General features: G+C 36.3%; 1 protein-coding gene across 1 annotated transcript; it reads left to right on the top strand.

Annotated features, from left to right (window-relative positions):
• The first annotated feature begins 5,321 nt into the window (after window positions 1-5,321).
• Window positions 5,322-6,460, top strand: LOC101257400 (non-specific lipid-transfer protein 1). Its single transcript, XM_004246228.5, has 2 exons — window positions 5,322-5,710; window positions 6,171-6,460. Exons 1-2 carry the CDS (start codon window positions 5,388-5,390, stop codon window positions 6,178-6,180), a joined length of 333 nt encoding a protein of 110 aa, XP_004246276.1. The 5' UTR covers window positions 5,322-5,387; the 3' UTR covers window positions 6,181-6,460.
• The last annotated feature ends 12,481 nt before the right edge of the window (window positions 6,461-18,941 follow it).

The raw sequence follows: 18,941 nt of genomic DNA on the forward strand, positions 1-18,941 counted from the left end.
TGTTTTCTATTTTGAGTTGGCCGATGATATCTACTCAGTACCCGTGTTTGTACTGACCCCCTACTTTTATGTTTTTTTCTTTGTTATTTGTGGAGTGCAGCAAACGTGCCGTCGTCTTCAACTCAACAGTAATTCTAGCCAGTCTTCATCACACCGGATCTTCAGGGTGAGCTAATGCTTCTAGCTTGGAATGGATCTTCTTCCTCATGTCTTGATGCCTTGAAGTTCCGGCATGGACTAGCTTTTATTTGTTTTAGCTTCTTAGAATACTCTTAGTTTAGTAATTTGATCATAGATGTTCTTGTGGTGACGACTTCCAGATTTTGGGGATAATAATAGTTATTGATTTTATTAATGAGTTAAGTCTTCCGCATTACTTTCTGTTGATATTATATTGAAATGTTAAGGTTTAGATTGGTTGGTTCGCTCACATAGGAGGGTAAGTGTGGGTGCCAGTCACGGCCCGGATTTGGGTCGAGACAAACGAATACATCAAAATCATTATGTCTTACTAATTTCAACCTTGTGATCTTGAGATAATAAGAGTTTTGAAAATGTATTATCGAACAAATTTTATCGTAGGATATTAGAAGACTATGATGTTGGACAAACTGATTCAGCAAAGATTAACGTTTTGGATGCTACCAATTTTGCAATCTCTATTTGGACAAAAATGTTTGGCAAGAGAAAATAGCAAATTATTTTTTACACTGCAAAATTCATTCGAGGAATTTAATCTCAATGAAGTTGAATGAAACTACTTGTGTAAATGTCATTAATGAACTTGGCGTCATTGATTAATGATGTCGATTACCATAATAAGATGGATGTTAATAACCTGTTGGATTATCCGAGTGAAAGTGAAACATGTTCAAAGGTTAAAATATGTTCAGAGGTTCAGAACTTAGAAGAATTGTGGATACCACCCAAAAAAGCAATGTTGACGATGAAGTTGAAGATGATAATATACCTTTAGAACCAGTTTCGCATAAGGAAACACTTATCGCATCTAGAACTCTTCACAATTTTATGGTACATTTTGAAGAGACAACATTGGAGCGCATGGATGCAATAAGAAAAATTAGAGATGAACTTCATATATTGTCTTACATATATTGGTACTTTTAAAGAATTATTAATTTGTGATATTAATGGGACCATATATTTATGTATGGATCTTCTGGAAATATATTATCTTATTAAAATTGATGACTTTTTCCATTGGCACAAGTTGGGACCAGAGAAAAATATTAATTTATAGAGATTATTAATTTGCCGAGTATTAATTTATAGAGGTTTTATTGTAGTCTTAAAATTCCAAAATCTAAGTAGTGCTAAAATCCTACATTCAAACTAGCTCGCTATTCCTAATCCCAGATTCAAACTATTAGTCCTAAAATCTCAATAGTAATTAAAACTTTAGTTAGTCCTAAAACCTGAAAATCAAAGTAACTCAAATAATACCCATATTCCAACAACTCCTTAAATACCTTAATCCAAACTTATCCGACAATTTCAAGATCAAACTAATCAATTCAAGAAATACTCAAATTTAAACAAATCTGAAGATACCCTAATGAAATTAACCCTAACATTAAAATTTTCAATTTACTCAATAACTAAATAGTTCTAATTCAAACTAACAATCAATAAAAATAATCAATAAATGAATTACAATTAAATAACTAACAAAATCAAATAGAGCTCAAATTAATTTATTTTTTTGATAATCAATAAATCTCTAACCTTAAAGGTGAAGGAAAGAATGAAGAGAGACGGGAAGGAGGAGGAGGTGGTAGCTCTAACAGGTGAGGCGATGGCGGCGGCGCAGTGGAGAGAATGTGAAAAATGAGAAATTGGAGATGATGGGGAATCACGTCTGTAAATATCATATTTTTATTGAAATCCAACGGATGATGTCTCTAAGTCCTTCGCTTTTTTATTGAATAGTTGACCAAATAATTTGACCAAAAAGTGATGGACATAGAGGCATTGTCCGTCACTTATTTAAAATATTAGACTAAATAATTAGATCAATAAGTGACGGACATAAAGATGTTATCCGTCGCTTTCATAGAAAAAAATTAGTAAAATATAATAATTTAAAAGCGGCGGACAACGTGGCTATTGTTAAATTTATATATAATTATTTATACTTAAAAGCAATGGACAACTCCTATATTTATATTAAATAAATAATTATAAATTCTATATATATGGCGCAGAATTCTTCAAAAAAAAAAAAAGAGGAGATGAAGTCCATCGCTTTATGTAAAATAATTTTAAAAATAATTAGTTTTATTAAAAAGCGATGAACATTGTGGCAAATGACGTCACTTTTTGGAGCGACGTCGTCCGTCGCTTTTTGGAGCGACGTCGTCCGTCGCTTTTTGGAGCGACGTCGTCCGTCGCTTTTATGTCCGTTACTTTTTAGGAGTTTTTTAGTAGTGATGCAAACTTGTTGCACACATATGGTCCGCAACTCCTTTCAAGAATGTCAGTCAATACTTAAAGGATCATAACTTTGGACTCCGCCCTCAAATTAACAAGTCATTGACAACATTGTGAAGAAGAGTCAATGACCTTCAATTTGGTGGGTAATAGGACACATAAATCCCTATATTATGGAGTAAAAATTAACTCATCTTCAAAGCTCTTTACAAACTAACAAATCAACCTTAGCAGCTATATAGAAATTAGAATCTTAAAGTTGAAAGGAAGTGAAGATGAATAGTAATAGCTTTGCCATTGGCCGGTGGTAAAATAGTCAATATTGATGTAGCACAATGTTCAAGGTGCAATCTATCGCTGATTTGATCATACTGTAGAGTGGACCTTCCCTTTTTTCTCCCTCTTATTAAATTGGGTTAATAGTTTTTCTTCCAAGTGAGAATCCTATTATTTTGCTTGCTAATTAGGGAAGAGAGGGGGATGGTGGTGGATAAAAAGAGTAAAAAATTTATTACTTTATGTAATCTTGTAGTTTTAGTTTATCCAAAAAAAAAAATTCTTCTTGTTGGTTTTTTATAAACTTTTTATTTAATCTTATTTTAATGACCATCTTTGATAATTAGACTTGTTGTATAACATATTTAGAGAATTAGGGGTGTACATGATTGTGTTGGTTTGGGTTTTTCAAATATCAAACAAAATTATTTGTGTCAGATTTTTGAATTTATAAACAAAACCAAATCAATAAAATACGGGTTTTTCAACTTCGGTTTTTTTGAATTTTCATATTTTTTCGATAATTATTCATCTAAACATCTAATTTACTTGTACTGCAAATATTTCTTTAATTCTACCATAATACAACTATCTAAATTATTTCTCAAGAAAAAAAACTATGATATGATTAATGACATAGAAATATCCAACAAAAAAATAATAATTAAATCGCGTAAAATAAATATCGCAAATTAATAAGTCATAATGAAATTGATCATAATTTAAAGTATTAAACATGCTAAAATACGTTTAGTAAGCATTATTTAAATGAATAAATATTAAAAGAAAGTAAAATTAGATTATGTATTTTAATTGTCTAAATCTATGTTAAACTAAAAAAAATAAATATTCAATATTATTGTCATTCTTAGTGTTGAATTGATTTTCTTTTTGCATTATTATTAATTTAATTTTTATTATACTTTATTATAATTACCAACATGTATGGACTATAATATTTATTAGATGATTAAGAATTCGAACTTCCAAATATGAAATAAATATATTGAAAGATAAAAATTATGAAAAAAGTATAAGAGAAATTTAAAAATTATATCAACGTAAGTATACCTATAAAATAAAATTTTAAAATTATATATATAATGTATGGTCAATTTGTTCTCGGGTTGTATTTTTTTTAGTTGAAACCAACTCAAACCAAATGTAGTCGGGTTTTTTTCCAACACCAAATCAAGTCAAATCAAATCACTAGTCGGTTTTTTTTCTGATTTGACTTGATTTGCGATTTGATTCGATTTTCAGTTCGATTTTGTACACCCTTATAGAGAATCATTTATCCCACTATTTATTTTTTAGTTATAAAGTAAGTTATTTCATATTATCACAACAAAAACAATTTTGTATCTGCAATAAATAAAGAATGCTAATGTTTTACCAGTATGAGTTAAGTGTCATAACATTCAACGTCACTAAAGACTTTAGAACATATACAAAGAATGTTAATTACCGTTAAAAATATATATTTAGCAACTATCGAGCTATTGTCGCTAAAGATCATTTATAATGTAGTATATACATGATACACGTACAACAACTCATTCCAAAATAACTTATTCCAAAATTTATAATTTTCGAATAGCTTTGGTCTCAACTAGACCCTAAGCTAATAACTTTTTATTTGATCCCCAAAGAAGCATTTTCAGTTCTAGTTTCTCTCTCTTTAATTTTTCCACTTTTTAATATTTCATTTGTTCAAGTTTGTACTTTAATATTCTCCAATAAAAATTATTTTATCAATTTAACTTCTCAAAATTATTATGTTATGATATTCGCAACGGAGGCAAATAGTCCCCTTTTAAACTTAAATTATTGTTATTGGTTAATACTATATACTTTGGAGAAAGTACGTGGCAACATTTGTCAAGTTAATGAATAATGATTTTGTAATTCTTTTAGTTGTTCGAGAAAGATGGTGCAAAATTGATATAGAAATTTATCAATTTCTTTTAAAAGGACTTAAAAAAAGAAAACTCAATCATATAAATTGAAACAAATAGATTATAATATTAGTGTGACTGATTAATTAAGATAAAACAAAGCTATGGTTTCACCTCTTGGAATATAAAGCCGAGAATTCATACAGTTGTGGTAAAACAACTCCCTAAACTAAGTCATTCCGTACTCACGAGCATTCGAACTCAAACAAAGGTAACTCAATATTCATGAGGATTCGAATCAAAGATCTCAGATTAAGGATGAAGTAGTATTTACCAGTGTAACTCCACCACAACCTTTGTTGGTAACCAAACTTATCTAATAATTTAATAGTTTATTTTTCGCTAAAAATTCAATTTTAGCAGCGAATAGAACTCTTTTTATATGTTTCTAAAACGTTTAGCCGCATTGAATCTATTATTGATACCTCATTATTAATATGTCTATTTGTTACCGCTAAAAATTATTTTGTAATGGACTGGTTTGTTGGTAATGTGACTTATCTAATAATCTATGCCAGCTTCTATTCCCTTCAATATAATGCCATGCGCCTAATAATTTCAAAGCATTAAACATAACTCAACTAACACATAATAAATATTCAAAAAAAAAAAATGTTTCCCCTATAAAAATCCGAATTAGGTCTCATAGTATTTTGCACCCAACAACAAGACTTGTGCAGTCAATAATTCAGTATACATACAATGGGTGGAAAAATTGGATGGTTTGTGGTATTATGCATGTTGATAGCCCATGGTGAAGCCTTAAGCTGTGGGCAAGTGACGAAGCTTTTATTCCCGTGCCTTGCTTACCTTAGAGACAAAGGAGGTATAGGAAGTTGTTGCAGTGGAGTTAGTTCTTTGGCAAATGCCGCAAAGAGCACACTAGCTCGTAAAGCTGCCTGCACTTGCCTTAAATCAGCAGCCGCTACTATTACCGGAATCAATTACCGCAAAGCTGCTGATCTTCCTTCCGTTTGTAAAGTCAACATTCCCTATAAGATCAGTCCTTCCACTGACTGCTCCAAGTATATCAATTAACCCTCTCATAATTTATATCGTCTAATTTTCAGTGTGCACCACTAGTTCATACATCACAACTTTTATAAAATTGAACACTGACATCATACTACATGTACGATATCACACACCATGCAAAACTTTATACAAGTTAAGTATGCACGCTCAAGTTAAAAGGGCATAACTATGACCTGAAGCTAATTAAGTTAAAAGGGTATAATGGAGTAATATATTCTTATACCTCAGATTTCATTTGCAAATTTTCAGTCAAATCTAAATTGTTTGACTCTAAAAAACAAAAACTTGTCACATAAAGTGGGACAAAGGAAATATCTAGTTGTTCTTGCCAAGCAAATTGCTTCACTATTAATTTGGTTGCTAATTTACTTTAATGTTTCTTAAAAAATGATTTAGGACCATATTATGAGATGTAGTATTAATGTTTGGTGGTTCAATTTTATGATGCAGGGTCCGCTAAGGTTGATGATAGTCAATTTTACACCGCACAATTTGGTACAAGTGCAATTATCATGAGGAGGAGGAGAATAAGCTATGGTCATCTTTAATGGATCAAGTTGTGTTTTGTTGTATCTCTTGTTGTCACTTTCATTTTGTCTTTTGGTATGTCCCATTAGAGTTATTACACACGCTAGTCTAGTAGTACTAATATTGTGTAATAATTGTTGTTTGTATTTTGGATCCTACTTATATATATATGGATCCATACATCTATCTATATTTGAATTTCATCCTTATAATTACTCCTCTACAATTTTTCTTTCATTTATCATTTCCATTTGGTATTCAAGTTTCTCACATACAAATGACCTCGTATTTTGAACAATTAATAATCATATGCTATGATGCAAAGTTAATGGCAAAATCAATTAATGACTAGACGTATATATTGAGGACATCATTTTATATGATAATTGATATATTTAAATTTGTCACCAAGTTAAGAACATGTGGATCGATTTAACTTCTAAATATTGGACATATTTAAGCAACTAGATCTTTATATATGCTGTTAAATAAGCTAATAAAGTAATTTAGTAAATGAAGGTAATGATAAGATCCATGTATTCTTGCTTCAACTTCGATCCCGGATACAACTTCATGTTGTTATCTCTTCAATCAGAGAACTTTGTGTTTTGTTCTTAAGTGTATAACCATGCTCCACTTGAGCCTTATAGTACGACATCCAATACAAGCACTACATTTTGAGATATCATTATGTGTGCCAACTGTAAACCTGTCGGCATTCTTTTGAATCTTCTATGGACAGAGCTGATGTGTTTGTAAAAACATGGTTTTAATGCGCACATTTCCTTCCTTTCCTCTTTCATGACTTTGCGTTCAAGGACATAAAGGGTTGTGAAAACCAAGTAGCTGACCAACTATCTTGGTTAGAGGTAGAGAAAGAGATGATGCCAGACTAGAAAATTAATAGACTTATTTCCAGATGAGCAGGTATTAGCCACTACTCTTTATCTTATTCCTTGATTTTCTTACTACCTTGTTAGTGTTGTGGTGCCGAAGGAGTACTTTAAGTTTTCAATAAATAATTACGTTTTTACATGATTAAGGAAATAATTCTATGATGAGCGATGTGTGGTGATAATTTTAATGTGTATCTGAAGCTAAAATGTTGACTATCTTAGAGGCTTGACACCCCTCCATAATAAGGAAAGATATTCTTAGGATATGTTCTCTTTGCTCTTTCTGATTTTGCAATCTTTTAGATCTTCCATATCTTGTTTGTATTCCTTATTTCATGTAATCTTCTGATTCTTTTAATTTATTCTCCTTTGTATTGTAGCAATCTCTTCTCCCTCTTATTATTTAAAGATGGTTAATGTAATACACAGAAACACACCTTTCTGCAAAATACTTCTCTCTTTATGGATCAAACCTGTTCTTATTTATTTTTTTGCCCACCATGCCTAACAACTTGAACAACAATACTTTGGTTGTGCAAACTCCAACCAATCCCACCACTAGTAACCAAAACTCAGGTATCTCACCCTCTCAAACAGTCATGAATCCATTAAACAAGGAAGTCAACTTTTTTCCATCCATCAGCCCACCCAATTGCCTATGCGTTTGCTGGCAGCACCAACTGTGTCACCTGGAAAGCTCAATTCGATGATCTTTGCCTTGGCTATGATCTGACTTCCTACATTAATGGTACCTTTCCTTGTCCATCTCCAACTGATCCAAACTATCAACCATGGAGGCAACAAGACAACCTTCTTCGTCATGCTCTTATGACGTTTGTTGATCGCACACATCGGTTGGATGAAATTAGTGCAAAAATATGCCAACAAAAGTCAAACTTTTATTTACAGTCTTCGTGATTCTCTTAGCCGCCTTATGAAGGTAACCAAGTCCATTGCTCAATATCTCAATGAGATTTGAGCCATCTTACAAGAACTTAATTTCCATTGTTGGCTCTCCCATTTGTACGCATGAACTTGTCATCAAAGTGCTCGTCGTCCTTGGACAAGAATATGACTCCATTAGCTCTGCCATTTGTGCTTATGAAAACCTCATCACTTATGAGGAGATTTTTTGAAAAACTCAGCAACCGCGAATTGTTCCTTCTTCACACACCCAAGCCTGAGATGTCACCTCTTACTAGTCCTGTTACTGCCCAGTTTAATCAGTATTCGACACAAGTTGATTGACAACACTAGAAAAAAAATCCTACCAACCAATCTGGTATTTACTGGTCAGGCCATCAAAACAACCCTAATTCGGGCAGAAACAACAATTAGCAAAATTCCAATAATAATAATTGGCGCTTTCAAAACTCTAGCAATAGAGCTCGAGTTCAGGGCGCTCTCGAAATTCCAGCAATAGAGCTCGAGTTCAGTGCCAATTGAGTGACAAATATGGACATGTTGCTCATGTTTTCCACTCTCATAGTCACAATATGAATGAGAAACAAGCTAATTTTTCATCGACTACTAGATCAACCAATCCTGATTGGGTTGTGGATACTGGTGCATCACATCATATCACCTCAAAATACTCAAAATCTGCAGGCTTACTCTGAGTACACAGGGACGGATGATTTTATAGTTGGTGATGGTAATGGTGTTGAAGTAACCAACACAGGCCATACTACACTCCTCACTTCCTTTCATAATTTTGTTCTAAAAGATGTTTTAAGCGCTCCAGCTATTAATCGCAATCTTATTTTTGTTCCTCTATTTTGTGAGTAAAATAAAACTTCTATTGATTTTTTCCCTACTTTTTTTGTTGAGAAGGATTTGAGAACGCGAGCACCTCTAGCTTAAAGGCCCGAATAGGACGCGGATTTATGAGTAGACTAGATCTTCTCAAACTCCAGTTATCTACTTCACCACTACTTCACGTCTCTCATCTCGTACACTTTGACATCGTCGTCTTGGTCACCCACATCATAAAGTTCTTAATTCCATTTTTTCTAGATAAAAGTTAGTTGTTTCTTCCTCCTCTCAACAGAGCTGCAATTCTTGTCTTTGCAATGAAAGTCATCGTTTACCTTTTTCTACATCCACCTTAACTAGCTTTCGTCCATTAAAACTTTCATATACTGATGTATAGGGACCGTCTCCCATTCCTTCTCAAAATGGTAATCGGTTTTATGCCATATTTGTTGACCATTTTACAAAATATATATTGCTTTTCCCACTCAAGAACTAATTAGATGTAACTTGCATATTCCTTAATTTCAAACTCTTGGTCGAAAGGTGTTTTAACTCAACGATTCTCACTATATATTCAGATGGTGGTGGTGAGTACGGAGGCTTAACTAAGACGTTGACTAACATGGGCATCCAACATCTTTTTTCACCCTCTTATACACCCCAATGAGTTGGTACTGCTGAACGTCACCATCGACATATACTGGAGACTACTTTAAATTTACTACATCAAGCCTTTATACCTCTTAAATACTGGTCTTATGCTTGTCAAACTGCGGTGTACCTCATTTACCGTATGCCCACACCTATCCTTCAAGGAAAGTCTCCCTTTGAAGTCCTTTTTCATAACAACCCCAATTATTCCTTTCTTCATACCTTTGGTTTCTTATGTTATCCCTGGTTAAAACCCTATAATAACCATAAACTGAAACCAAAATCTCGCCCTTGTTTTGTTCTTGGTTACTGTGTCACCCACCTTTGTTACCTATGCCTTGATTTATCTACTTCAAAAATATTTCTCTCTCTTCATGTAATATTCCAAGAAAAGATTTTTCCTTTTGAATCTATTCCTCATGGGCTACCTCAGGTAACACCACAAGGAATATATTCATGGCTTGACAACTCAACCACCAACCACCCATGTCATCCTAAAACTGTATCTCCTCCCGTGTCTCTAAGAGATGTTCATTAGTGCCTATGTCTACTCGTGTTTTACTGAGAGAGAACACGGCACCATCATATTATTCATCCCCATTGCAAACACATTCGCATTCCACATCTCCTTTTGGTACCCAGAATGAAGAGACTAGTCCCTTATCCTCTGCGATTGTTCCTGCCTTGAGTGATGATTCTCTTGTATCTCTTTTGCAACAAGTAAGTTCTACTACCCCTCCACCACTACCTTGTGTTGTAACCCGCTCTCAACATAACAATTTTAAGCCTAAAAATCCTATGGACTACTCTTCTTTGGTTGTTTCTACTGACAAAACAGTGGTTCCCCGAACTTACAAACATGTAGTTCAACATGCTCCTTGGTATGATGCAATGTGTGAGGAGATTACCGCTCTCGTTAAAAACCATACTTGGAGTTTAGTTCCAAAATTTCGAGCACATAACGTAATTAGTTACAAGTGGGCTTTTCGAATTAAACACAAACAAGATGTATCAATAGACAAATACAAAAGAAGATTAGTAGCCAAGGGTTTGATCAAGGCCCAGGTGTTGACTTTACTTCTACTTTCATCCCAGTGGTCAACTCAACTATAATTAGTCTCCTACAGACATTTGATGTATACTTTAACTGGACTCTCTATTAGCTCGATATAAATAATGCTTTTCTACAAGGAACTCTAGCTGAAGAAGTTTATATGGATCAACCGTCTGGGTTCATTAATAAAAGCTATCCTGATCATGTGCGCAAACTTCACAAAGCAATTTATGTACTCTGTCAAGCTTCTTGTACATGGTATACACAGTTCAAGAACTTTATTGCTTCTATTAGTTTTGTATGCTAGCTCACAATTAGATCATTCTTTATTCATTCTCCGTGGCACAGACTCTGTTGTATTTCTTCTCCTATATGTGGATAATATCATACTCACAGGATCTTCAAAAACCAAGCTTTAACATGTTAATGATGCATGAGCTCGTCATTTTTCTCTCAAGGACTTATCTCTCTTGACATATTTCCTCGGTATAGAAGTTTGTCGCCAATCCACGAGTCTGTATCTCTCTCAAAAGAAGTGTATTAATAATCTTCTCTTGTGCTACAACATGATGGAGGCCAAGGGAGTTTGTACTTTATTTGCTTCCTCAGCCATTTTGAAACAGGATGATGGATCTCCACCTACTGATTGTAAAATATACAGGCAGCTCATTAGCTCTCTTTAATATCTAACTATCACAAGTCCTGACATTGCCTTTGTTGGCAATTACTTATATCAATTCATGCACAACCACCCCCCCCCATCAACATTTGCAAGCTACAAAAAGGGTATTGTGTTATCTAAAAGGTACCAATCACCTCTATTTACTCATTCGACCAGTTGCACCTGTAAACTTAACCGCTTATTCAAATTCTTATTGGGGTGGGTATCTTGATGACTGATGATCTTATGGTGCATATGTTGTATTACTTGGCTTCTCTCCTATCAGTTGGTCGTCTTAGAAGCAACGAACAATAGCTCGCTCCTCCATTGAAGCAGAGTACAATACAAATTCAATGCTACTGCTGAAAAAACTTGGATTATCAATCTTCTTAAAGAGCCCCGTTTCTTCATTCAAAACACTCCAACCATTTATTGTGATGACCTTGGTGACACTTTCCTTTGCCAAAATCCAGGTTTCCACACACGTATGAAGCATCTTGACTTCGATAATAACTTTGTTTAGGAGCTTGTTCAAGATAAGTCTCAGATTGTCCGTCATGTTTCATCCTCTTTTCAGCTAGCTGACTCTCTTACGAAGATTGTACCTGGTGCCAGTTTCCTCTCTCATCGATCAAAGATAAGTGTTCTTGAACCTCCACTTATCTTTCCGGGACATAATAAGAAAAGATAATCTCAGGATATGTTCTCTTTACTCCTTCTGATTTGCAATATTTTATATCTTCCATATCCTGTTCGTATCCCTTATTTCATGTAATCTTCAGACTCTTTTTATTTAGTTTCCTTTCTATTGTATCAATCTCTGCTCCCCTTTATGTATTTAAAAATGTTTGATGTAATACATAGAAACACACCTTTCTGAAAATACTTATCTCTTTATTCCCCTGTTGGAGGGCCTCATAGTGTGTGTCTCACAGCTCAGAAGGTGCTCTAGTATGGCTACTATCGTCCCACCATTTTCCAAAATGAATTTGATTTGGTGAAAGGGTATGAGAAATGCCAAAGACATGGAGTGACAAAAATGAAACATGAGTTCCCTATGATTCTAATCTTGGGGTGGAGCTGTTTGAAGTTAGGGGCATCAACTTTATATAATTGTTTATGAGTTCCTATGAGCAAAACTACATTCTAGTGATAGTAGGTTATATCTCCAAATGGGTGGAAGTTGTGAATTGGCAGACACTAATTGGAAAAGTATTATCGGTTTCATAAAGAGGATATTTTCTCTAGATTTTGACAAACCTAGAGAAACTATAATTGATGGGGTCACATTTTTGCAATAAGGTCATCAAGACCTTTGTAAAAAAATATGGAATAAATCAACCATAATGTGAATACCCCCGTATCATAGTAGTTTAGTGCACAAGTTGAAGTAATCATAAGGGGAATAAAGGTAGTACTAGCAAAAATTGTAAATGCTAACAGAACTGACTAGGCCATGAAGTTTTATGATGAGTTATGGGCACTAATGACAACTTTCAAGACACCCATTGATATGTCAACATTCTAGTTACTATTTGAAAAGGCATATCTTTTATATGTAGAGCTAGATCATAAGACATTATGGGAATTAAATAAGATTAATATGAGTTTGGACTTTGGAGTAAGGCTGTGAATGTAGGGTAAATCATATTAACAAGATGGATGAGTTTTGATTAACGGCGTATGTGATATATGCTCTTTACAAAGAAATTATGAAAGTATATTATGATAGACAGATTGAGAAAAGTAAATTCAATGCTAGGGACTTGGTTTTGTTGTTCAATTTGAGACTCATTATTTTCAGGTAAATTGAGGTATAGATGGTCTAGTCCATTTAGAGTGGCGTAGGTTTTTCAATCCAAGGATCTACAGTTGGAAAATCCAAAAGGTGAGTGCTTCAAGATGTATGGTTAGAGGGTTATGCAATACATTGTAATGCAATATGAGGTAAAGGTAATTGAGTCTATGTACCTTGATGACGGTTCTAATAATATATTGAGTTTGTACTATTCAGTGACGGTTTCTGATGATATATTGATTAGTGACCATAGTCTTAACGGAAATTAACATTTCTGTAATTGTGTTTTTGCAGTACATAGGGGAATTGCAAGGGAAAATTATAAGTAACCCTCTATATGGTGAGTACGTAATCTTAATAACATAGCAAAACTCCACAAATAGTTGAGAAATCCGCTAAAATTGGCTTATAACGTTGCCTTTGAAGAGAGGTCCACTTGTTACAGATCGTCAAAGACACAATCAATAATCCAATTTCAATATAGTTACTCATAAGAGCGTGAAGCATTGTACGATAGACCATTACACTTTTGACGGATGGTCAGAAAAATTGCCAAAATTGGCAAAATAAAATAGTCGTGACAGTGGGACTAATGGTCTTTCCGACCTCTGACGGCCCTTCAGGTCTATTTTCATTTGTCCCTCTTGACTCATGCCCTAATTAATTATGGTCAACCTGATGATACATGGGACTTGCGATGGTCGATCATATGGCTTCTGAGATAAAATTTTCAATATTTCATTGTGATCGTTTGAACTAATATATTTTTTCTCAACAGGTACTACTAAGAGGTCTGAGTGACAGTTGCAAGATCAACAGCTATAACCATTATACTGGCATATCAAACTAGAGTCACGACATGGAAACAACATGAATCAACAAGTGGCTCTAGATTCGATATGTCCTCCTTTGATTCTGCAGAAGAAAGACCAAGACCAGCAGATCAGACAAATATTAATTTATGAAGCCTTCCTCCTTCAAGGAAGACAAAAAACACACCATATATATTTTTATTAATTTCAAACTTAATTTAAGAGTACAACTCAATAATCAATGAACTAACTCGAACACTTCTATCTATTAACTGTATATAATTGAAACACTCTATTCTCAAAGAAGTCAAATTCACGTCTTGTTACAACTCTCACACGAACGATGGACTCTCAAATAGGTTGGCCTTTGCATATATATATACTAACTCTACTCTTGATTGTGATTTGACAAAGACGTCTTCTTCTGTTTCGGGCATTGTTAGTTTTGATTAAAACTTTAGGGGACTTTTATAAGGAAAACTAATTTCTTTTCCAAATATAACTCATTTTTTTGGCCTCTTTCCCCTATAAAACAAGCTATTTTGATCTTTTGTTGTTTTAATGTGCATGATATGTTTCTTTGAAGGCGTTTTCCTACTTATAAGTGGAATGTGTAACCTCTATAACTGCCACTTTTCTTATTCTAACTTGATAAGTAAATGTGAACCTAATTTATGTTCATGAAGTCATCATAAAAACATTATGTAGAGGGGTTTTTCTAACCATCAACCGAGTTTGACTACAGGATGCAATAAGGATTTCAGCAGCATCCATGATAACAGAGGGTCAACCCTCGTAGTTAGATAATACAAACAAAGGATTCAGAACACATCATTTACATCCCCACAAAATTCTGGTGGGAAGTGTGACATTCTAAATGCTCTGTAATTCTGGTGGAAGTAGCGGTTTTATGTTTATTGTCTAGTTTCTCAATAAACCTATTGCATACAGAATATAGGATTCAAAAGCTTGACAACGCCATTACCATTTTCTTATTTGGTGACTAGTATGACGTCCCGCAACAATTTCAGCCTGATTCTGCATCCGGACATGGGCAGAACGTTCTAGAGTTGTGCAGAAAACTCTAGAACTTTTTGGAAGTCTCAAGAAGGCTAAGGAAGGTCCCAAAGAATTGTAGAATTCTCTAGAAATGGACCAAAGTATAAATATTTTAGGGAATTCTAACGTAAATATTAATTGCACTTTATTCCCTAGGAAGTAATATAAATATAGGTGCCCCTCATTTGCAAAGGTATCAAACAAGTTTTAAGCATTCTCCAAGCATAATACAAAGCCTTTTTCCAAAGTTCTCTTTTGTTATTTCTAAGTTCTTTTTCAAGAATTTTTGTTAGATATCTAAGTCTTAGAGGCTTCCTTGAACTTTCATGATCTTGAAAGATTAGTGAGTAAGGCGTCGAGGGCCGCACGGAGTTCTTAACAAATACTATAAGTCTGTGACAATGAGGTATCAAACCAAGGTTTGATACTAAGGGAATGTCTACCGAAGGAGACGTAAACGACGCTATCACCACAAACATCCATATGGATGGTGTAAAGAAGAACCGAAAGGGGAGGAAAAGTTAAAGGGTAATGAAGAGGTGCTGCTCGATCCCACACCTAGCGAGGCGCTAACATCTTATCCACCCTCGACTGTCGAAGCAAGTGATGATGAATTGGGCGAAGACGCCATATATGTCACTATTGAAGAAGAATGGTTCACGAGGGTGGAGGTGGAAAGAAAGGCCATGGAGCACATGAATGTGGCTGATAGCAAGTTCAAGACCCTTGAGCACTTTACCCTTGAGGAGACCGAGAACATTCAGAAAGAGTTGGAGGGTCGCAAGCAGGTCGAGTTCCATATGAAGGAGTTCATCACTTCCTTGGAGTGTTGGCTTATGGAAGTGCTTAGCACGATAGAGACGCTGAAGGACGAAGTGAAAACACTCAAGGAAGGCGTGAAGGTTGGAGGATTGGCGTCACCTGACCGTGACAGGGAGGATATGGTCGAGGCTCCAAATCCACCTATATTTAAGAGCGCCCGTGACTCTCAAAAGGTGGAAAACTTTCTATGGCACTTGGAGAATTACTTCAAGTGTAGTCCGATGAGAAGCGACGAAAATAAGATCAACACTGTCGTGTTGTATCTATCCGAGATGGCTATGCTATGGTGGAGGTGTAAAGAAGCTGAGATTGGGAAGGGGATGTGCACCATCAACACGTGGGAGCAATTCCATGAAGAATTCAAGAAATCTTTGTTTCCTAATAACGTCGTATACGAGGTTAAGCACAAGTTATGGGAATTGAAGCAAATGGGAAGCATTCGAGCGTACGTGAAAGAGTTCCCAACTTTAAAGCTTCCAATTCCCAACCTCACAGACGAGGACATGATGTTCCACTTCATGGACGGAGTGTGAAATTGGGCTATGACAGAGTTGGATCGACGTCAGGTCAAGACCATAGACGAAGCCATCACACAGGTTGAGTCATTGATGGACTTCAAGCATGAACAACATGATAAGGTGAAAGGCAGGGATGAAAGAAGTAGTTATGCCAAAGGTGGGGGAGACCTGGTCAAGGAAAGGAGCAGCAGGCATACCCCAAGTAGCACGGCCCCCACAAACTCAATAGCAAGTAGTTCGGGCGCCAGAACTACAGAAAAGCGGGCGCAGACAAACAAAGGAGATAATTGCTTCATATGCGGTAAACTGCACAATTATGCCAGGTGCCCCAAAATGAAGAACCTTGGTACCATCCTATATGAACAGAAAGAGAAGGACGCATAAGAGAAAGGGAAGAACGCGGGCATGACGCAGTTGGGCATGGTTGGATTGTGCGGTGCCATAGCCAAGAGACCGAGAAGCTAAGAGACTTCAGCACACAGTATATGAACATCTCCATAAATGAACGAGCAACTCGTGCCATGGTAAACTCTGGGGCTGAAGCAAATATCATGACCAAGACTGCAGCAGAAAGGTTAAGGGTGAACTATGTGCCAAGCAACACCCGCCTCAAGATTGTCAACGCCCCATCGGCTCCTGTGTGCGGGGTTGCCCAAGGAGTAAGCATCACATTGGGAAATGTCAAGGAAAGACAAACTTTATAGTTTCTTCTCTCGACATATATTTGATATCATCCTCGGGCAAGAGTTCTTCCAATCCTACCACAAGATGATCGAACCCTACCTCCAACGACTCATGGTCATGGAGCGAGAAGGTTATTCATGGTACCTTTAGTCAAGGTGCCAAAGAAGGAAGGTCACGCCCATTTATCGTCTATGCAGATTGTTAAGGGCCTAAAGAAAGTAGAACCGACATTCCTAGCTACCATCGCAAGTTTTGGAGAAGAAAATGGTACTATGGAGTCCTTGCCACCGATCATAGAGAAATTCCTTGAAGAGAACAAGGACGTGATGTCGGACTAGCTGTCGAAGACTCTACCACCAAGGCGCGAGGTAGATCAGAAGATAGAATTAGAGGTTGGATCCAAGCCACCCACACATGCACCTTACCATATGGCTCCACCCGAGTAATAGGAGATAAAGTAGCAGTTGAAGGAGCTCCTCAAGGACGGTCACATCCATCCATCCAAGGCACCTTATGGCATGCTAGTACTATCTCAGAAGAAGAAATACTGGTCATTGCGCTTATGCATCGACTATCGGGCACTCAATAAGGTAACAATTAAGAAAAAATATCCTATCCCGATGATTGCATATTTGTTTGATAGATTTGGGCAGGCCAAATACTTCACCAAGATGGATCTCCAAAAATGCTACTACCAAGTGTGCATCGCGGAGGGGGACGAGATGAAGATAGCGCACTTGACCAGATAAGAAGCATACGAGTCGTTGGTGATGCCTTTCGGCTTTACCAATGCTCCCTCCACCTTTTGCACGCTGATGAACAAAACTTTTCTTCCCAACTTGAACCACTTCGTGGTGGTGTACTTGGATGACATAGTCATCTATAGCAACACCTTAGAGGAGAACGTGGAGCACCTGAGGAAAGTCTTCCAAATCTTATGGGAGAACAAGTTCTATGTCAAGTGGGAGAAGTGCGAGTTCGCCTAGAAAGAGGCTCACTTCTTTGGCCATGTTATGAGACAGGGTGAACTACGGATGGACGAGGCAAAGATTTGGGCAATTCAAGAGCGGGAGGCTCCCACAAAGGTGATCGAGCTGCGATCCTTCCTTGGACTTGTGAACTACTATCGCAGGTTCATCAGTGGCTACTCCAATAAAGTCGCTCCACTGACCAAATTGTTAAAGAAAAATAAACCATGGGTTTGGAGCGAGGAGTGCCAAAGAGCATTCGAAGGTCTCGAGGCCGTAGTGATGCAAGAGTCGTCTTAACGCTGCCCGACTTCTCCAACACCTTTGAAATACAGACGGATGCCTCAGACTTTTCCATTTGGCGAGTCTTAATGCAAGATAGACACCCAATAGCATTCAAGAACTGCAAACTAAATAAGGCCGAATGGCGGTACACGGTGCAAGAGAAGGAAATGACGGCCATCGTGCATTGCCTAAGCACGTGAAGACACTACCTACTAGGCTCCAAGTTTGTGGTCAAGACCGATAGCGTGGCCACTAGCTACTTACAGTAACAAAATAAGATCACCCCGAAGCAATCTAGGTGGCAAGACTTTCTAGCTGAGTTTGACTACGTCATGGAATACAAGCCAGGAAGAGGCAATGTCGTGGCCGACTCACTAAGCATGAAGGTTGAGCTTGCTGCCATCACTACAACTCACAGTGACATTCAGTATGAAATCAAGGATGATATGCAACACAATACAAAGGCCAAAAAGTTGATGGAACTAGCGTCGCAAGGCAAAACCAGATGTTTTTGGAGAACTCACTAGCGGCTAAAGGGTCTATGAACCCAAGTTTGGGTCTATCAGGTGGCGTATAGTTAAAGAAAGTTACATTACACCGTGGGCAGGGCATCTAGGGCAGCGAAGTAAGAAGGAACTGATCGAGGCTATTCACTTCTGGCCATGCATGTGGGACGATATCTAGCGTTATGTGCAGACTTGTCTTATGGGCCAACAAGACAAGGTGGAAC

This window comes from Solanum lycopersicum, chromosome 9 (genome assembly GCF_036512215.1).
Source record: "Solanum lycopersicum chromosome 9, SLM_r2.1".
Lineage (NCBI taxonomy): Eukaryota > Viridiplantae > Streptophyta > Magnoliopsida > Solanales > Solanaceae > Solanum > Solanum lycopersicum.

Bases quoted from the DNA above. Each gene is read 5' to 3' on its own strand.
- LOC101257400 (XM_004246228.5), top strand. From the start codon at position 5,388: ATGGGTGGAAAAATTGGATGGTTTGTGGTATTATGCATGTTGATAGCC.